Raw genomic sequence first — 12,999 nt, forward strand, 5'->3', positions numbered from 1 at the left:
CATTTCTGCACTCCAGCTGATTGTTTTGCTGCATTTGGTAAACAAGAAACTCCCCAAGCTCTCTGTTCATTTTTAGAAAACAAATTAGAAATGACAAAATCAGTATGCAAAACAGCTCTAGCTAGAAAAAGAACAGAACTATAGGTTCTGCTTTGGAAATGAATCTTCACACTTCACTCACTGGGAGGAGGTGATGTTGGTTGGAAATCTGGGGGAAAGTAATCCCCCTCTTACACTCCTGGGACATAGGAAATGTATGTCTTCCCTGAAATGAAGTTAAAAGAACAAAGGCCTCTCTTAGTGCCAGAATATTAGAGGCCAGATCATTTACATTGGTGTAGTTGTTTGTACACCAGCCAACTGTATGCCTGTTACAGAACTAAGTCTCTAACCATCACGTATGTGCAGAGAAACAGTGTTACGTACTTCCACATGCATGTATATTTATATCTAAAAAACTACATACGTGCATTTAAAGCACACTTGGTGCAATCTTAGAATACCTGGAAAAGGGGAGGCCTGAGCCTCTCCTCAGTTGTGCTGGGGCTAAATCAGCAGTGGCTTCCTTAACATCAAATGACATCTATGAAAAGGTCTTGCACCCACCAAAGTCCACTACAGGCAGAGGTTGTGGGATCAGCCCTTTAATGGACACCTCACGCCATGCTGGCATATGTATTAGGATCAAAGTATTACTGTTGCTGCACATTTTCCAGAGTCCAAACAATAAAGCTCATATCTTTATATGACCTTATAAAACTAATGAGATTTCCTCACATTTTTCAGGGGTCAATAAAACATTTTTGTCTTCCCTTCACAAACGCTCATAATTTTCACCTCAACCCACGTGCACCAAAGCATCCAAAACCCATCTTTGTCTTCCAGCTAGTGCTAGGGGTTCAGTGAGCTGTGCTCCCAAGACATCCTTCTTTCTACTCTGGGGCAGGGAGACGCACAGCCAAACCTGGTGTGGAAATCTAGATACTAATAGTAACATAATTGAGATCTTCAATAGATGCAAGCAGAAGCAAATGCAAACCTGGTTATTTATAAAGTAATGCAGGAAATAATCACAAATGAAATCAAATATTACAGCAAATATCCAGCATGAACAGCAGCTAAAGGTCAGCGTCTTACAGTAGTGGCCCCATACAGTTCTGTGACTTTAATTTAGCCATAGCAAACCTGAAACCAGCAGCAGGACTGTAAGGCTGTGTATATCTGGAACCAGTGAAACTTGAGACAAACAGCGACGCACACGGAGAAGAGATGATGGCAGCACGCACCTCCTGTCTGCCGCACGCACCTCATTAGCCAGAGGCAAACCGCTATCGGCATACAGAATTAGGCTGCCCAAACTGCGTTTTTCTCATAACCCAAGGCTCCAGCATTACTCCTGTGCCCGGGCAGCGTTGTTCACGAAGTGATCAGGAGGGGAAGGAACACTGTCCATGCGTTTTGGCACTAAGGGCACAAGAGCCAACTGGTGGGGGCTTTTATGTATGCAGATATGGAGCTGGAAGGCGCATCTTCCCTGAGGAACGGCAGCGCTCAGAAGGACTCTGCTGCCCTCTGTGTGAACTCGCTGGTGTCAGCACAGCCATCCGAGCAAGTTCTCCTGCCTATTTTGCTCCCTTCAATCCGCGGAGCCCACGCAGCTCCCCGGGCGGGAAGCAGCGCTTTTCCGACGGATCCTCCAGGGGCATCATAGGTCAAGGGCGGACGGCTTTAAACTCACGGAGGGAAGATTTAGACTGGATGTCGGGGGGAAGTTTTGCACTGAAAGTACGGTGAGGTGCCCAGGCTGCCCGTAGAGGAGGCGGATGCCCCGTTCCTGGGGGGTTTCAGGGCCGGATTGGCGGAGCTCTGAGCAGCCCGATCTGCCGTTTGGCTAGCGGCCGGCAACCCTGCCTGTGGCCGGGGGGGCTGCAACTGAGCGATTCCTGAGGTCTCTTCCAACCCAAGCGGATTTACCGCTCCACCATTCCCCGCCAAGCAGCACCGGGGGCGGCGGGGTGGTGACCGCGGGCAGCACGTGACGGCCGCCCGTAGCCCGCTGGGATTTGAAGTCGCGGAGGGCGGGGAGGGCGCGCGCGTGCGCTCGAGAGGCGGTTGTTCCTCCGAAGGCCTGGCGCGTGGGGCGGCGCGCGGGTACGTGGGGGTCTGCGCGCGCCGCGGCCGTTAGCGCTGAGGGGAGCGCGCGGGGAGCTGGGGGGCGGGGAGCGGGGAGGAAGGGGGAGATGGCCGCCTGGCGGCGGGCCCGGCGAGAGCCCCTCCGGCTCCTGCAGCGCACGGCAGTCGCCTCTGAGGAGGTTTGAGGCGGGGGGTGGAGAAGCCGGGTGACTTATGAGGTGGCTGGGGGGCGCGAATAAAGATGCGCGTGTGTTTCTGTGTGTGTGTGTGGGGATACGAGCACACGCGTGTGCGTACAGATGTGTAGCTGTGCGGGTGCGTGCCTGAGAGCCCTCAGGAAGCGGCCAGGGGAGCGCCGGGCGCGGGTGCTGCGGGCGGGGCTGTGCCGCTGTGCCGGGCGGGGCTGCGCCGCTGGGCGGCTGCTCCTCTTCGGCCTCGTGCGCCGGGCATCCCCGGGTGGCGCGGGGCTGTCGGTTAGCTGAGGTCGCTGAATGCCTCTGACGGCGTGCAGCGCGGCTCTGGTGCTTCATGTGTTATTAACCTGGCTTTAAGCAAACCGCAAAAGGCACTCCGTTTTTTATGATAGATGTTTGTTAGAACGGCGTTCGCTCTGACTGAACTGGTTGTTGATAGCTTTCTAGTGACTACTGTCTTGTATCTTACAGAACTGGTGAGATGAAAAGTTGTTTTTCGTGACATATTTATCACGCGGATGAGATACGAGTCAGTAAGCCAGCCAGGAGCTCATGTCATCAGGAACACCAACAGAAAGCACCATGCCCCCTGATGCGCCTGAGCTGGAAGCAGAGGTGAAGTCGTGTGAGAGGCAAGTAGAAGGACAGGAGGAAGGCACAGGCAAAGCAGAACGCCTTGAGCCCATGTCCAAGAGGCAAAGGAAGAAACTACTGAAGCAAAAACAGTGGGAAGAACAGAAGGATCTCCGAAGGTATGGTTCACGAAAGTTTTCATAGGACTGTGTGTGCTAATTTCTTGTGATGGTCATAGCGTGTCAGCAGAATCTGTGCATAGATGGTTTTAGCAAATCAGGGCACTTGAACCAGTTTTTTCCCATACTAGGTTTAAAGCAGTAGTCACAGTCTGCTCCATCTGAGAATGAAGAAGCTGTAAAGGTAAGCATTTTCTCCATGCTAGAAGTGTTCCTCAGCTTGAAGCAGATAGGAGGAGGGCTTCAAAATTGCATGTTACTGGCTTGTCAGGAGGGATGAATCTCAGGAATGGGATGTGCCTTTCCTTGTTGCTGGCAGATCTTGTAAAGCACTGAGTTCATTTTTTGTTTTGTTTTTTTTTTTCTCTTTTGACACATGAAATGCTGTAGTGTTAGTTACATGGACTTATCTGTGGAAAATGTTTTTGGGCAATGGTGAGCTGTGTTCTTCTGTTGTTGGGAAGAAGCATATGTGGGCAGAAGACCTGACTCAGAATACCTTTAAGTCTGCAAAACTCACCATTGTCTTCATTTGAATCATCACAGATATTTATCTTTGTGTGTATATCCAGAACTTCACAAGCAGAGTTGGGGTATGGTTTCATGGTTCTGTTGGCACAGATGCGAGCAACAGAGAGAAATTAAACTACCACTGTTATGGGCCATCCACATTCATCACAGAACTGTGCATTTATGTGCATAATGTGCGCCTCAGCACAACCTTTTTTCAAAGATTTATCTGTATGTTTATTTGTGTAGGCAGAAACGAAAAGAAAAACGCCAGAAGAGAAAATTAGAACGTCAGTCAAAATCAGACACCAGTAATGAAGGGAATGACAGAAAGCGTATGCGAAGGGAAGTTGTGCCCAGCACGCTTCGCCTCGTTGTGGACTGCAGCTTTGATGACTTGATGGTGCTAAAGGTAAGTCAAATTTACCCCTCAAATACTATGTTGGAAGATGCTTTGGTTGCAGTGTTGATGCAATATCAGAGCAGACAGTAGTGGATAGTTAGTATTGTTCAGATTGTAATGACTCCTAGAACTGCTCACATCAGTTGCAGACTTTTTCAGGGTTTAGAATGTATGTTTATGTAAGCTTGCTGAAGATTCTGATCATATTCACAGAGATGTGGGAGTTGGTTTGATTCCATGAAACAGGAATATAGAAACAGTTTGTGCAGTGTGTTCTCTATGAAACTGTATGCAGTTCTGCTTCAAAGTGGTTTTGCTAGGAAGGTTGTAAATGCCACATCCAATTACTTGTTTTCTTTGAAATCATTGTGAGGCTCCCAGCAGTGTTAGAGAGGTTCCACGGCAATTAGAACTCTTAGCATTATGAGGATACTGAGCTTTTTCTCTTAGGTACACCAGAAGTGGTTTGGGCAGGACAGCACAAAATCTCTAAAATTTTAGAGTGGATTATATATTATAAAAAAAAAAAAAAAGGGGAGAGATGTTCACAGGATAGGTAAATATAAGAAAGATCAGCCATGGTACCCAGCCACTGGTCAAGACGCTTGATCTGCCATTTTGAGATCAGAACAGCTTTACCCCTACAAGGAACATGCAATACTTTGCAGCCTCATGCATGAGTGCAGGCCGCAGTGTTTAAGGCAGACCTCTCCCCTTGCTTTTACCCTGAGCCTTTCTACTGCTCTGACTTCACTGTCCTGCAAGACTGCATGAATTTGAGCTTCTGCAAAGCCCATCTGGCTGCTTTTTGACTGTAATGTGGAGCACGCGTGGCACTGACTGTGTTGTGGTGTGGCAAATTTCATTGATTCCTGAGATTAATTTTGAATGTTTAAATGTGTGCTTAAATCTCAGTGATTTTGTTTTGTTTGTTTCCTTGAACAATGCAAATCAAGCATGTGCATAGAGGTGTTTAAATGTGGAAGATGTATGTTTCCATGTCAGCAGAATCCCTTCACAAAGGCTGTTCCTTCTGTCAGGGTCTGATGTCCGCTCTCTGTTAGCAGTCACTTTTGCCAGTTAAAAGCCTCCTTTTTCTCTCTTTAGCTTCTGGCTCATGGTAAAGCATTTTGTGGTGGTCTGTCTGAAGGACTATGTAAAAAAACAAATTGTGTTGTATACAGGATGTTAAGAAGCTTCACAAGCAAATTCAGAGATGTTATGCAGAAAATCGCAAAGCATTCCATCCTGTGCAGGTATGTTGAAACAAACTAAGTATGGCTGTATTGTCACATACAAAGTGTGTGAAAAAGACAGTTGCAACACAGGTGGACATTATAGAAGAAGAAAAAAAAGCTTTGTTTTTTTAATAAGAAAATTACATCTATTTTAGCTAATGAATTTTCAACCCAGAAGTTATAAAAATATACATAACAAAGTGTGTGGCTGTCGGTGCAGTGCCAGATACTGGTGTGCAACTAAAGCAGTGCTGATAGTCAGTTTTGTCCATGACGCATAGGTGGAAAAAAGGGACTGTGTGTATTTCTTTATGTTCCTAACTGCATGATGTGGTCTTAGCACCACTATCACTTTAAACTAGATGATAAGTGAGCATTTTAGCTAATGCTTAAGAGGAAAAAAAAATATAATTGTACAGTGGGAAACAGATTGACATTTTAACGATTTAGTGATGTGTATCTTTCATTTGTTCTTGTCAAAGTTCTACTTGACCAGCCATGGGGGACAGCTGAAGAGCAATATGAATGAAAATGACAAAGGATGGGTCAACTGGAAGGTGAATATTTGACTATTTCTATAAGGAGGGAAAAAGAAATCATTACAATTGTTAGCTAAGTTATGTATTGTGAAGGACCAGTGCTTTATCTATGGTTATTTTTTTTTCTGTGACTTCAGAGCAATATCATGTTGAAGTGAGGCTCTTTGTGCTCTAAAATAGTATAACTTTTTAGAGTCAAGGAGTGCTTGTATTGAATCTAGATTTTATTTTTGCTTTGAACACTCCACACACAGTCTTCACTTGTTCTTCTTGAACAGATACTGTTCTCTGATGGACTGCTTGATTTAGGCAGTTCTGACAGTCATCTGTTTTGGCAGTGCTCTTTTTGGTTTTTATTTTTAATTTTTTATTGGGAAGAGCACTGCTGGTGTGATTGAAGAGTGGTTCCACTTTGAGCAGATTTTGTGTGATCGCCAGAGGCACAGAGTAAACCTCTCCTCCCACATCCTAACAAGTGCTGTTCGCTTAGTTAGTGTTTGCATCCGTTCTTGCTCTTTTGGAAAGGTGGTCTTGAAATGATTGGAATCTCTGTGGGGACAGAAGGTAACACTTGAAGGGAATCGCAAGAACTTAAGGTTTTGCAGAGTTCTTTTGGCGTTTCAGAAAGTTTCTCAGCAACTGTTTTACACACCAGTGCTCTAGGGAGCAGTGGTGGGTCTGTGGATTATTCATGCAGTATGCAGTCTGTACTGTGGGATGTAATGAAACGTGAATGAGGGGCGTAAAGCGACTCTTGTTTTTGCTGGTTCAGTCTTGGGTCTGTAAAGATTGCCCAGCAACTCAGCAGTTAAATGTAACTCTTTGAACTCTTTTAGGATATCCAAATTAGAACAGAGCACTACAGTGAGCTAATAAAGAAAGAAGACCTGGTGTACCTCACCTCAGATTCCCCAGACGTTCTTGGTGAGCTTGACGAGAGGAAGGCTTATGTGATTGGAGGACTGGTGGATCATAATCACCACAAGGTAAACTGTGGGTATGCTGCTTCTTTACAGTTCTTCTATTCACGTGTTGTTTTGCGTAAATAATGCACACGTATAAACTAACAAAAATAAATAATAAGAAAACTTCTTCAACAAAGATTTCATTAAAAATTTGTTGCAGAAAAGAGAAAGTAAAGCTTGTGGTGGTATCAGTGACTTGTGTTCCAGAGTGCAGACATGCTGAGGCTTTTTAGGATTGAATCTTTTAGTTTTAAATATAGGAACGGAATTCGTAACGCTGCTCAGCTTACTGAGGGCCATATTTTCAGACAGAAGGGTTTGGTTTCTTTTCATACACTTGCGTGTGTGCTTGTATGTGCATGCACCCAAAAATAGATGAAGAGCAGTGCTTGAATCTTGAATATCCTTTTTTTAATGAGTTTGCTTGACAGGAGAATTTAGTGAAGTAATGCAAGTGCCTGAGAGATTGGTTCCATAGCTGCACATGGGACTGTGCTGTGTGAACCTGGAAAGTCATGGAGAATGCAGCTGGGAAATAAAAGCACTTTTTGTGCGCTTTTGTTCCCACTTTTGTTCAAAGAAACCCCAATATCACTTCTGGTGATGTGTTGAGGCTTAAGATTCATTCCTTTTTTTTTTTTTTTTTTTTTTCTTAGCATCACCAATGATACTAAAGCAGTTAGTCCACACTTAAAGGCTAGTAGGAAACTAAAGCGAATCCCTTATGGTCATTATAATACAAGCGGTTACTCACTTGTATGGGAGCTGTTGATCACAGCCTGAACCTCTGATTCATCACCTGAGGTGAGCAGTGAGTCAGCTGTGAGAGCACAGGTGAAAGCAATTCACCTGTGCTACCAGGAAGGGGTGGAGCCTGGCTCCACCTCTCCTAGACCCCATTTAAGGACTGACTGCCACTGAGGAAGGCACTCTTTCTGGGGATGGCTCCTTGTGGAGTTTACTGCAAGCCTACAACACTGGTGAGTGTTTTCATTTATTTTGGTTATCTTTCCAAGGTGATAATTTTACTGAGCCTAGCCTAGAATGGCTTGTGGGGTATCGGCTTCCTTCTCCAATCCCAAGTGAAGGGCTGACACACAGCCAGTATCTGACAATGCAATTTCTGGCATCTGGCTTTCCTTAGGGGGCTTAAATGAAGACTCATCTGACTGCTCTGCATTGCTGATCTCCTCTGTGATTCCCTTGTGTCAGCACCACCGATGCTGATGGGCACTTAGCTTGGTTTGCACTAGAGCCTGAATCCTCTTCAGGTCTGACTGCAGCACCGCTGCGATACTTAGCGCTCTTTGAGATCAGAGGGAGAGAAACACAAGCAGGGACACTGCTTTCATCTTGAGAACCTTTAATTTCTAGTTTTGCACTGTCATCTTCAATGACAGTGCTGGGCTGAGTTGTCCTTATTGCTGGAGCTGAAAGGTCCTGTGAGAAATCTAACCTCTTGCGAGTCTGATGTGTAAGAGAGGGTGTCATTGGCCCTGCTGGCTTTACTGATTTTACATCTTACCAAGGCTAACCTCTGTATACTTATTGACTGTGCAAGTGTACACGCTTTCCAGAACTGGTTACCTTAAACTGAGTAACTTTGTGCTTCAGCCCAGGCTTGCCCTTGAAGCAGGCTGTGCCTGGCATGTTCTAGACCTGTATGACCAGGTCTTGTTTGCCATCCTTCTGACCGTACGTCATAGAGTGACATGTATTTGAGGGGCATGTTTTCCAGAGGTAACTCTTGAAGTAGATACTGTCTTATCTGGATAGTTTTCTGTTTTTAAAGATCTTCCTCAGCAATAGTGAGGCAGTACTGATGAGACTCTGGACAGAAAATGATGCTTGTAATCTTATCTGTGTGCGCTGATATGGAATTGTGGTACTCAGTCCAGTTGTTCTTATGCCTTTCCTCCAGGGAATTACTTACAAAAAAGCTGTAGAGCAAGGGATCGGTCACGCACAGCTCCCTCTGGGAAGCTTCGTGAAGATGAACAGTCGGAAAGTGTTAGCAGTCAATCATGGTGAGTTCTAAAATACTGAGTGACGATGCTATTACAGAACGTACCTGCAGAATTCTGAGTTTGAAACTTCGGATTGTGCGCTGTAGTGAAAGCATCCAGTTTTTAGTGAGCTGGTATTTCTTGAATCTAATTGCCTTTGGGATGCAGTAGTCATAACCTTTAAGTATTTTAGGTATGGGGAAATACAAAAGTAGCTAAGGAAGTGCCTTATCCACTGAGAACTGCACCTTCTGTTCTCTTAACTTGTCCCGTGATTCATTTTGGCATTGCTACCACCCCAGCCTTACTTCTAGACTTAGTGGATAAGTGAACAAAACACTGAAAAACCATTCTGTGTATTTTATTCCACTGGAGGTTAAGAATGTGATGTTTTTTTATGTCTTCTGACAGCTTTGTTCAGCTGTAACTGCTTAGGTACATGTATGCTGACCTAGTTTGATTAAGCAGTTCTCCATCTGCTGAGCTTTCATAACTGCATTTTTACCTAGCTTCCTGGTTTTGGTTGAAGTATACAATTATGCTTGATGAAGTCTTGATGCCTTCTAGTCCTCCTGTTCTATGATTATTTTCCAGTGTCCTTTTTTTTTTAAAAAAAAAAAAAAAAAAAGCACAGAAAACAGGGGCTGCACAGACCATTGTGGGAGTTTTTTTAACATGGCATTTGAGTTTTCATTTTGCATCACTTCATGTTCATTTATTTTATTTGTCTTGCCTTGTGTAAGTTTATGTTATTAATGTGTTGCACGATAACTTTAATTTTATGAGGCCAGTGATTGATGAGATGCACGTTTGCATGATAATAAAGAATATTTAAACATAAAGGAAACAGTTTCTAAAACTTAATTTTTACGTGTCCTTTATGTAGGCACTAGCAAATCTTTGCTGCTTATTAGAAGTTCTGCTGTCTGTAAAGTTTTATTGGAGAATTTTTCTGCAGTAGTCTTATACTGACCTCTAGTGTCAACATTTTTGGAGGCTGCCTTATGGGGAGAAAAAGAGATCACTTATTTGGGCACTTGTTTATTTGTTTTATGATATTATACACTTTTCTTGTGTTAGACTTCTAGGCACCTGATTTCACTGCAGTTTAGTTGCTGGGATTTCATATTGTGTGGGATTACATTCCCTAAAATATTTTCAGATCAGAGCTGAAAAGCATAACACACAGACCATTTGTGAGGTTCTGCTATTTCGCTTAAGGATTTCAGGCAAGAATAATTCCACCACTGCCAGAAGTGGAGGGACACTGTGGTTGTAATCATGGCCTGGTCCATATTGTAACCCTAATAACACAAGCTAAATTAAAAAAGACAGTTGTCAAGGGAAATGCTACTAGATATGAAGAAGATGAACAGAATCAAGCTGTCTCTCAAGTTTCGTATAAATTTTGTGCAAGAGAGAAGCTTATTTGCACTGAGATTTTTTTGTTGTCCTGAGAATGCATCTTGTTGCTTTTGTGATTGCTCCCCATTTCTGTTTTGGTTGACATCTGGGTGCCTGCTCTCGGTGCAGGGATTGAAGCTAGAAGACCAGAGCATGGGACAGAAGAGACTGTGGGACCTGCCTGGTCCCTATGGAACTGTTTTTAATAGTGGTGAATTTGAAAAATCTCAAAGAAACTCTTTATTAACTGCCTTGTCAGTCTTTGAAGCACTTAAATTGAATGGGGCCCTCTGGTGGTGAGAAATCGCTAGTGTTGTTAACAGTGGAGTCCATATGCTGCTTTTCATTTATTTGCTTATTTATAGCTTTCATTGGGATGGTGTCTCTGTATACTTCTACAATGCCTCAGAGTCTGCGTGTTATAATGGCATGAGGAACACAAATATCCATTCAGGTTTCTATGCCAAGGCAAATTCATTTTGCTGTATGTTACAGTACCATGTTACGTTCCAGTCTGCAGTGATGTCTATTAACTGCTCCCATCGTCTTCTCACGTCCTTGCTGAATGCTTTTGTTGCTATTGCAGCATATCATTGAAGCCTCTCTCTTTCCATCAGTTCTAATTTTACTGTATCAAGTTCCAAAGCAAGGGTGTTCCTTGCATTCTTCTTGTTTCTTGAGCAGCCACTTTTGCCACAGATGTTCTCTGGAGTAACTTAAAGTGGTCTTAATGCAGTGCTATGACCTTTGAGAGTTCATGCTTCCACATGCTTCCAAGGTGAATAACCTGCTCAGTAAAATGGCCATCTATGTCAGTGTCACACTGTCCTGTAATCTGGGCACCTGGCAGGCTGTCCAGGAAACCTGGATCTAGGAAACCTCCAGTAAATGTGATACTTTTCTGTATCTTGACTCTCAGCATGAGATCTGTGCAGCTCCTCAGAGCTCCTCTGATCCTTTCTCATATGGAACATTTGCACTGGGTATGTGGTTGTTTTTTTTTTTTTTCTTGAAGTCTCCATTCTCAAATGGTGTTCGCACTATTTCTGTAGTGCTTGAGCTTCTGCAGTGCTTCTCAAGCTTGAGGAACCACCCCTGCACTCCAGATTTGTTAGCTATGTTTGGCTAACCTATGAGCCATAGGGCTGCCTCCTGCCTTCCCTGCTGCTGCAGGGCTGCAATTTATGTTAAGAGTTTTTTTGGGAGGGGCAGCCTGGGATTTTTCTAAATAAGAATTTGCTGATTGCATTACATAGTTTGCATATAATGCACTTTGGAGCTATTGTCAACCAGGGAAAATTTTAAGAGGTGAAACAGAAAGGAGTTGGGTAACAGTATGGTTAGTATAATAGCAACAGCAAGAAGTTTGTATTATTAATGGTTGCTGAAAGGGGGAGTAATAAGAGTTTTTGCTTTAAGCTTGGATTTCATCAGTTAGAAGTGGAAGAGAAAGATAATGAGGTTATAGTAGGTTTTAGGAAGACTTGGGACTGTCTTTGTGTTATAATTTGGGAGGGAAGCGACATCATTGTTAAAGTGCATCCACAGGAGTATTCCTTTCTAACATGGGAAAGTGTTAATGCCAGTATAGAAGGCACCTGTGAGACCTGAAGGACCAGGGGGACAATTCTTCTGTCCCTGAGAGAAGTCGATTCGAAGTGGAGCAACTACAGAGAAGTGTTGCTGTAGTAACCGAGAGACTACAGAGACTAGAGACTGAAAGTGAGTTGCTTTAAACTGCAACAGTATCAGATTGCCACTTCTGCTTCTTCCTTCACTTCCTCGGCTCTACTCAAATGCATGTAAATGTCTGTAAAAATGGATTTGGAGCTGTGTCCCTATCAGTGCTTCAGTTTCTTTCTTGTAAAAGAGCTGATAGTGTTTCTTGACGTTGCAGTGTTTGAAATCATCCTTGCGTACCTGGAGAAGAGAGACTGGAAGGAGGCCTTTTTCAGTGTCTTGCCACAGCGGAAGGGGGCAGTTCCATTGGGAGAAGCCAGTGATTCATCCCAACGTGCCCTATGTGAGAAAGAAGGTGAAGACAAGGACTCAGACAGCAATTAGCCTGCAGGATAAGAAGATGGGAAAGATGAGACATGGAGTTTGTGAGATAACACTGAGACACGAAGCAGTTAAGCTCTGAAGATCATCTGCTGCCCTTGTGATACTTAATTGTCTCAGTGCTTGGTAGCTTCAGAGTTGGGTCAAAGTTGTTCTTGGACAGAAAGGGTAAAAACAAATGCAGTTTTTATCCTGAAACTTCTATATTAATAGCTTTAAAAAATAAATGAATAGCAAATGCAGAATTTATTTTGTTTACCAAGGAAGCTATGTTATTTATGTGGTTTTTGTTTTTTTTACTGAATCACTGTTTTAATGTGTGCATTCATCTCTGTTTCAGTTCTAAGCAAAGAATTACAAATAATCCTGTGACCTCAAAACCTGTATCACTAGCGCCTGTTGCAAGGCATTCATTTAAAAACAGAAATAACTCTGATTTTCCTGAGCATCTCAACAGACAGTCACAAGCAACTGGGTTGCCTTTATCAGCTGAGCCACTCCTATTTTTCCCCTTGATTTTTATTTAGTTGTGGTCAGAGGAGGAAATACAAGTGTGGGGTCAAGCCATTACTTAATGCTTCAGTTTGAGTAAATGGGTGTCTGTGCATGCAAAGCACGTGCCTTGGCTGGGGTGTGATACGTTTGTTGGTACGTGTGCAGTGAGTTCAGGTGGCAGTATACCTGGGTTTTTTTGGTTGTTTGTTTTGTTGTTTTTTTTCTCCATTCTATTAACTGTGTTGTCTGTCAAGTGCTTTGCTTTTTTTTTTTCCCCTTTTAAAGCCATAGTTTCTGTT

At 43.6% G+C, this 12,999-nt stretch overlaps 1 protein-coding gene across 1 annotated transcript; it reads left to right on the plus strand.

The window, feature by feature from the left end:
- The first annotated feature begins 2,020 nt into the window (after nucleotides 1-2,020).
- Nucleotides 2,021-12,454, plus strand: TRMT10A (tRNA methyltransferase 10A). The gene is given in 9 exon segments (XM_052682852.1): nucleotides 2,021-2,151; nucleotides 2,799-3,079; nucleotides 3,839-4,001; nucleotides 5,100-5,150; nucleotides 5,153-5,248; nucleotides 5,713-5,787; nucleotides 6,606-6,755; nucleotides 8,656-8,761; nucleotides 12,042-12,454. Coding segments are annotated over 8 exon segments (1,008 nt in total). The 5' UTR covers nucleotides 2,021-2,151; nucleotides 2,799-2,879; the 3' UTR covers nucleotides 12,209-12,454.
- The last annotated feature ends 545 nt before the right edge of the window (nucleotides 12,455-12,999 follow it).

This window comes from Tympanuchus pallidicinctus, unplaced genomic scaffold (genome assembly GCF_026119805.1).
Source record: "Tympanuchus pallidicinctus isolate F22 unplaced genomic scaffold, pur_lepc_1.0 scaffold2, whole genome shotgun sequence".
NCBI classification, from domain to species: Eukaryota; Metazoa; Chordata; class Aves; order Galliformes; family Phasianidae; genus Tympanuchus; species Tympanuchus pallidicinctus.